This window comes from Zingiber officinale, chromosome 5A, assembly GCF_018446385.1.
Source record: "Zingiber officinale cultivar Zhangliang chromosome 5A, Zo_v1.1, whole genome shotgun sequence".
Taxonomy (NCBI): Eukaryota; Viridiplantae; Streptophyta; class Magnoliopsida; order Zingiberales; family Zingiberaceae; genus Zingiber; species Zingiber officinale.
Window position 1 is genome coordinate 120,864,231 of NC_055994.1, and position 7,381 is coordinate 120,871,611.

Genomic DNA, 7,381 nt, shown 5'->3' on the forward strand with positions numbered 1-7,381 from the left:
AGTGAGCACATGCTTCTCTTCCTCCTTGAATCCCCATGTTTCCTTCCCTTCTGTTGTGCACTTCTTTTGCTCGACAGAAATAGTGATAATTTTCGGATCTAGTTCAGATCGTCACGACAACCAGTGTTCGGTTGTGCTCGTGTTCTTGCCGTTTTATCCTGGGAAACAGACATCCACCTAATCCTCTGAGTACCGCGAAGGGGCTGAATTTATTTTCAGGAGACAGCGCTCTGCTGGACTCGGCATCCACTCTGAGTTCGTGTTGCAGCTCTCGACATTCTGTCAGCAACTCTCAGCAGCAACGTGGCACCACTCGACAACTCACGGTGTCCGCGACTCACCTACTCGACGCGTGGCTCAGCTTGCTAGAGTCGACAGTTTGAGATTATCTGCTCAAACCTACTTGATTGTAAGTCCTTGTGACTCTGGTACGTACTCAGAAGCGTGGAAAAAAAAACTTCTGAGACGATCATACAGATTGTAACGAATTTACTCCCAACAATTACTTTAGTACGAAGTAGATTCTTTAGTAATTTTGCAACATAGGTCGTGGAGTAGTATAGGCTCCCAAACTATGTTAAAGCATTTTTATCTTTCAAAGATTGACACTTTCTTTAGACATGACTTTGTCACGATGATCACCCTAGAGGAAGATTTCGATGAACCATTAGATGTCGTTGGAATAGTCATACTACAAAACAGTATCGATTATAAGAACATAAAATTACTACTTGGTCTAGTGACAAATGAACTAGAATCCCAAAACCACCTAGCCAAGGCCAAAAAGTTTAAATCCATTTAACTACACTATTAGAAGAAACCGACCAAAATTTCTCACATCCAATACGAATATTATGCGAGAATGACTCTTGGTCAAAAACTAAAAGAACAATTGAATAAATATCAAATTTCTATTCAAAAAGTAAATGCAATGAACAAACCTAATATTCACTAAATAGTCACAAATAGAGCTACAAGTAACTTCAGATGAGCTCAGGAGTTGAGACTATGAGTAGCAGAATTACCACCTCAAAATTAACTTATGGAGACAACTCGATTATCTTTTATGAAATGAAATGAAACTACTTAGAGCATAGGTACTCTTTGGTGGTCATAAACAGACAAAAGTCAAGAAGATGGATCAATGAGTCCAGAGGAAAACAAATCAATTTGAGTGGTAATGGATTTGTTGAAGGAGCCGATAAATCCTTAGATCCTTCAATTTGGTTGCCTGACTCAACTTGATTCATGTCCTATTACATTCTCTAACACAAAATCCAACCATTAAACTTTATACCAGAGGAGCACAATAACAAAACTAGATACAACTCAACTTTACAAGAAAAATAAGACAAGAAACAAAAATAAGTTATAAGACTCGAGTAACAGGGAATCAATATAGCTCAGCCAGATTGCTCGATCATCTGATGTGGTCATCTTGTCAAGCTAAATAAATGAATTAAACCAGATGTATCATCTCAATTTTTGTCTAGAACAGGAACAATAAGACAAAGGTCAGATGCTTATTACTGGCTGACAAGGATCAAGTATTTGTGAATTTAAACAGTAAGACCACGAGAATTGCCAGAATGATTTTAGATGATCTAAACGATTAAGATTTGGCTATGAAGCTGTGTGCCTATTCACCTTGCCAGACCCAGACAATATCCCCAAGGGAAGGCCTGATTTCCTCTTTCAGGAGCCTCTGGTACTCCTGAGTGTCACCACATGACTTTCTCATTTCCACAAAGTGAAAGGAGGGGGCTGCCTCCAAGATCTCTGCCTCAATGGTTGTGATGCCCTTCCTACCTTCTTTCAGAGACTCTAGTTTGAAAACCCCGTCATTATTCTTCTTAAATTTCAACTTCAAAGCCTTTGCAATGTCCTTTAGCTTATCTTGAATGGTAGATACAGGCTTCCTAGAGGTGAACCATATTTCTTTCTTTTGCTCACTTTTGTCAAATAAACTTGACAAGTCAAATCCTGAAGCAAGAGAAATGATATGAAAAGCATTCATGTTCTTAACTGGAAAGGTTTCCTGCTTTCCTTCACCCATGTTGCCAGTGAAGGAACCAAAAACTTCAGCCACATCACTGGAAACATTTCCAATTGTTTCTTCTTCACTTTGCAATTTTCTGTCAACAAATCCTTTTTTGAACCATTGGTTTTCCTTTATTTTTGCAATAGACATCCTGGTTCGTGGATTAGGATCCAGAATTTTAGTTATCAGCTTGCGAACATCAGGAGTGAACCAGCTAGGATATTTAAGCTCACCTTTTCCAATCTTCTTGTACATTTCCATCACATTTGAATCATTGAATTGGAAAGGGAGGTAACCAGCCAAAAACACAAAAAGAATCACTCCACAGGACCATATATCGGCTTTTGCACCATCATATCCCATGCCCCTGATAACCTCAGGAGCAACATACGCTGGAGTGCCACAGGTTGTGTGGAGTAAGCCATCCTGTCTTTTAGAGTCAACAAGAGCACTCAAGCCAAAATCAGATACCTTCAAGTTTTCATTCTCATCCAGTAGCAAATTTTCAGGCTTTAGATCACGATGGTAAACACCTCTGCTGTGACAGAAATCCACTGCACTTATTAGCTGTTGAAAGTATTTCCGTGCAACATCCTCTCGAAGCCTGCCTTTGGCCACCTTCTGAAATAGTTCGCCACCTTTCACATATTCCATAACAAAGTAAATTTTGGACTTGCTGGCCATTACCTCAAATAACTGAACAATGTGCGGATGTCTCACCAATCTCATCACGGATATCTCACGTTTGATTTGCTGAACAAGACCATCTCGCATTACTGTCCTTTTGTCAATCATCTTTACAGCAACAATTTGACCACTTTGAAGATTTTTAGCAAGGTATACCTTAGCAAATGTTCCTTGTCCTAACAATCTCCCTAGTTCATATCTCCGCATCAATATGGTCTGTTTGTGATCCATTTGCATTTAACTACACAAAATTCCTTGGATGGAATTTTGTAAAGTAGAGCAAACACCTTCAATCCACAATGGCAGTCATCACCTACCACAGAATGTTTGCCAATCCTTTGTTGATAGATAATGCTACCCTTCTTATGAAGGCAATTACTACACGTTCTGTATCTCCATTGAAGAATGGGTATGGACCATGCATTTTGGCAAATGGCCTCATCTGCTTCAAAAAATTGACAAGAAATTGACATGAACACCTAGTTTGGCTTGTGATCTGGAGACATTCCAAATGAAAAGGAACAATAATAACTTTTAAAGGATGAAATTTGAAGAACATATTTTCTCAAGAACATATTTTCAGTGTGGGAGTCAGGCAATTTAACCACTTAAAATGTGCTGAGATTAGTTTAATTTGACATGAACAAGAATAAGAACAACCCATGTTGCCTACAAGAATTAAGCAGAAATAACTCGTCAAAGATCAAGAGTGACAAATATTTACAGGAAAGATACACGAAACTATATTCACATTACACGTTGATCTATTCGTACCAAGTACTATATTCACATTACACTTTGATCTATTCATACCAAGTACTATATTCACATAGAATCTCTTAAAACTCAGATTAAAGGAAACAGTAAATGACTACAGATTCAGCAAAAGAGTAGCTTTGAGGCAAAATTTATGATTTTTTTTCGAGTTACAGGAAGAAGCACACATATTGCGCCATCCGGAGCAATCAATAAGCAAACAAGAGCTATATTTGGTCAAAATACATATTTTTCTGCCTGATATGAAACAATCCATGGGTTAAGAACCACAAACTATGCAAACCAAATATCAAGGACTATACAAGAGGTTCCATCAACTATACAAACCGGAAAACGAAAATAATCTGAGGAAAAAAAAAAAAGAGAGACAAAGGTGAAATCGTTCGACGTAAGATTCAGATCGTCGGAATCACAGAGACTTTTGAATGACTCAGAACTTGAACAGAAGTGGCCAATCCGAGAAAAGCTTCGAATGGCCAAAACAATCAGCATAGAGATTTACCTTTTGCTGCGACGTTGAACCCTAGCTCGAGCATCCTCACCCCTTCTTCCTGGAGAGGATAAATCTTAGCGAACTTCTTTAATACACCTTCTAGTTCATGCTAATTACAAAAGGACACTTGTTAACTATTTACATGGGGACGTTTATACATTTCGATTAATCAAAATATCACCTTTAATCAATTCTTTTCTTTTAAAAAAAAATGATTTTTTTAAATGTCATTTTAAGAGTGAATTTATTTGGATTTTTTTTTTAAAAAAAAGTGACTTTATTTTTATAGCTCTTTAAATGACCATTGATAAAATTTGATAATTAAGTTGAATTAATGTCGGTCAACTATTTGAGACTTTTAGTCGATTGGGGTTTCATTTATATATACAGAATTAACCTTTATTCGGCTATTAATTTTAGTTGACTACAAGCCTGTCAGGTGGTATTGAGTTTGATTTATATAAAATTAATCATTGTTCAGCTATTAATTTTAGTTGAGTCTAAGTCTTTTCGGTGGTGTACTATTCATGCTAATTCGATTATTTTAGACTTTTAGTCGATTAAGGCTTGATTAATATTTGTATTACGCCTTGTTAAGACAGTCAACTTTTCTAGTTAAAATCATATTTAATGATATAATTATTTTTGAATATATAATTACCTAATCACTCCTAAATCAATTAACTTGGCTTCAATGAACTACCTAATCGACTTTGTTACAAATTGAAACTTTTTGTTTGTTTGGGACAAAGCCTCATTCTACTAGTTAGTTGACTAACTAGTCATTAGTCAATTGATTTAAGACATCAATTGACTCACTGGCAAAGAACCTCTCTAATCTCAAATTTTGGTCGAGTTAACCATATAGCCAACAAAATAAACATTAGTCTACTGAACTTGACGTAGGAGAGTCTAAAAATTTTTATTATTATTTTTGATAATTTTTTATTTTTTTAATATTTTAGATTTTTTTTGGTATAGTAGTTTTTATTTTTTGTATTTTTAAATTTTGAATTTATTTAGAAATTTTAGGATTATGAATTTTTTTCTTTTCCATTAGGATTTTTATCTTTCTATATAAGATAAGAATTAAATCTATAGGCTAGGAATGCTTTCCGGTTTTTTTTTTTTTTTTTTTATGTCTTAGGATTTGAGTTTATATAAATATGTATTTAGTTGTTTGAAAATTAAACCTTAGTTATTAAATAATATTTTCTTTTTTAAAAACAAAATCTAGAGGATGACGACTTCTCTTCTTGTCTTCTTCTCAATTCTCCCTTCTCGTTAGCCTAAAGGATAATCGTTATTTTGCTCGACGTTAGTTGGTATCAAAGCCAGCAGGTTCCAATTGAGGAAATCGAGCATCAAATCTAATGAGAAGTTGTTGTAGTCGTGATCGTGGCAATGTCAGACAAGTTCCACCTGAGGAAACCTCGCACCATGGTCATAGCACCTATGATAATATTAAGGATTTACAAAGGCAAGTCGTAGATTTAACCCAGCCTTTACGACACAAAATTGTGAAAATTATCAGATCTCATATCGTGGATTTGAGTGTCCTTTCAAGAACCCTTATCGCTAGTGGGCTACATACCAGGAACGTGGTGTTAGAAAGTAGCCTTATGGAGGTCTCAATTTTCGGATGGATTTGCCTGTATTTTCTGGTACATTACCAGTAAAGGGCTTTGTTGATTGGGCCAACGAAGTAGAGAATATTTTTTTATTATGAGAAAGTTCTTGATTAGGTGAAAATAAAATTAGTTGATTTCAAACTTAGAGGTCCAACATCTACATGGTGGGAGGACTTGTGATGCTCATGAGATCAATAAAGACAATGTCAAGATCAAATATTAGGAGATGATAAAGAAGATGAAATGTCAAGACTATGAATCTCTACCAAAACACTAGCGGTCACAATAAATTGAGATAATACCCGAAAGTTACCATGAGTGTATCTACCAAGAGGATGCACGGAAGAGAGGAAAATTGTCCATTTGGCTACGTTAAATGGCCAATTAAATGCTATTCACTACCATTATTGTCCATATCAAAATTCTAGTTGTTTTACTCGAGAGGTTATGGATACACCATTAATATCAATTAATACATCCGTTATTCACTTGAGTAGATATCAAAAATATATTCATGTGGTAAAATATTGGTTGTTCTACTTGTATAAATTTTGTCCTGACTAATCCGACATTCAACATACACAAGTCATACTCGCACATGAGCCGACTTGGTTCAATACAATCCAGATTCTAGATTTGTACTCCACCTACACACTCATGCGTGAGAGAGAGTCTCTCCCATGCATTTATTCACTACTACAATGCATGTGAAAAAGTATAAACCAATCATAATGTCCTAGAACTATTAATGTGGGACTAAAGTTCTTATGCACAATGGAGTCCTCTCCATCCACCTCTTGATTTCTATTCACATTTCCTACAATCCCCTAAATGAATGAAAATAAGTATGTGATAACATCCAACAATTGAGTCTAGTATACGACAAGTAAGTTTTACCTTTTAAACCTTCTCTTGTGAAGATCTATTGGTTTACTAGCTAACAATAGATACAATGTCCTTGAATTGTTTTGTCGTCTATGTGAGTATTGATATATCTCACTCAGAGCTCTCCATAATATAACTTAGTTCTCATAAGTGTGTTTGTTCTTGGCCATAAATATGTCTAGTTCTGTGAGAATTTCTAAGAATTATGCCTTTAATTTTCTTCAAAGCGGCCCCATTTTTTTCCCACATAGCTGATCTCTTAAAAGTATTCCACATTACTCTATTGGATCATTAAAAGTCATGTGCTAAACCTCTGTCCTTCACTGATCTATTGAATTGTTCTTCCATAGTGAGAAACTTTATTGATGCAGTTTGGTTGTCCCTTTGAACCTAGTTCTTGGGATATCTAATTTGCATAGTTTGAGTTTCTTTTGCACCAACATTTCTCATCAGCGTCAAGCTCATCTCTTGCTATGAACTTGTAACTAACTCTCTATTTAACCCTTTGGTTAGTGAATCTGCTAGGTTATCATTTGACTTCACTTAGTTAACAGTGATAACTTTTCGTTGAGAATAATTATCTAATGGTATTATGTTTATGTCGTATATGTCTAAACTTGCCATTATATAGATGACTTTATACCTAACCGATTACTAATTAACTATAGCAATGTATGCAAATTACATGTACTAATTTCGACTATCTAAGAACATCTTCTGAGAATTGTCATGGTCATAACATACCTAATATCTAAAGGGTTAACCAAGGTCGAATTAACTCAACCTTATTTGTTAAAACCTTAGAAAAAGACATCTTTATAGCCCAAATCTATGTAGATGATATAATTTTTAGCTCAACCAATACAA

General features: G+C 35.3%; 1 protein-coding gene across 2 annotated transcripts; it reads right to left on the reverse strand.

The window, feature by feature from the left end:
* Positions 1-1,161: 1,161 nt before the first annotated feature.
* Positions 1,162-4,115, reverse strand: LOC121981508 (CBL-interacting protein kinase 18-like). 2 transcript variants are annotated; one of them, XM_042534069.1, is made up of 2 exons: positions 4,008-4,115; positions 1,162-3,224 (listed from the first exon to the last, which is right to left on the reverse strand). In XM_042534069.1, the coding sequence occupies exon 2, from the start codon at positions 2,963-2,965 to the stop codon at positions 1,640-1,642; it is 1,326 nt and encodes a 441-aa protein (XP_042390003.1). In that variant the 5' UTR covers positions 2,966-3,224; positions 4,008-4,115; the 3' UTR covers positions 1,162-1,639. The 2 variants fall into 2 exon arrangements, with proteins under 2 accessions (XP_042390003.1, XP_042390002.1); XM_042534068.1 differs by having other exon boundaries at positions 1,162-3,170; positions 4,008-4,101.
* Between the last annotated feature and the right edge of the window lie 3,266 nt (positions 4,116-7,381).

Coding starts and splice junctions, on each gene's coding strand:
- LOC121981508 (XM_042534069.1), bottom strand. CDS start 2,965: ATGCAAATGGATCACAAACAGACCATATTGATGCGGAGATATGAACTA.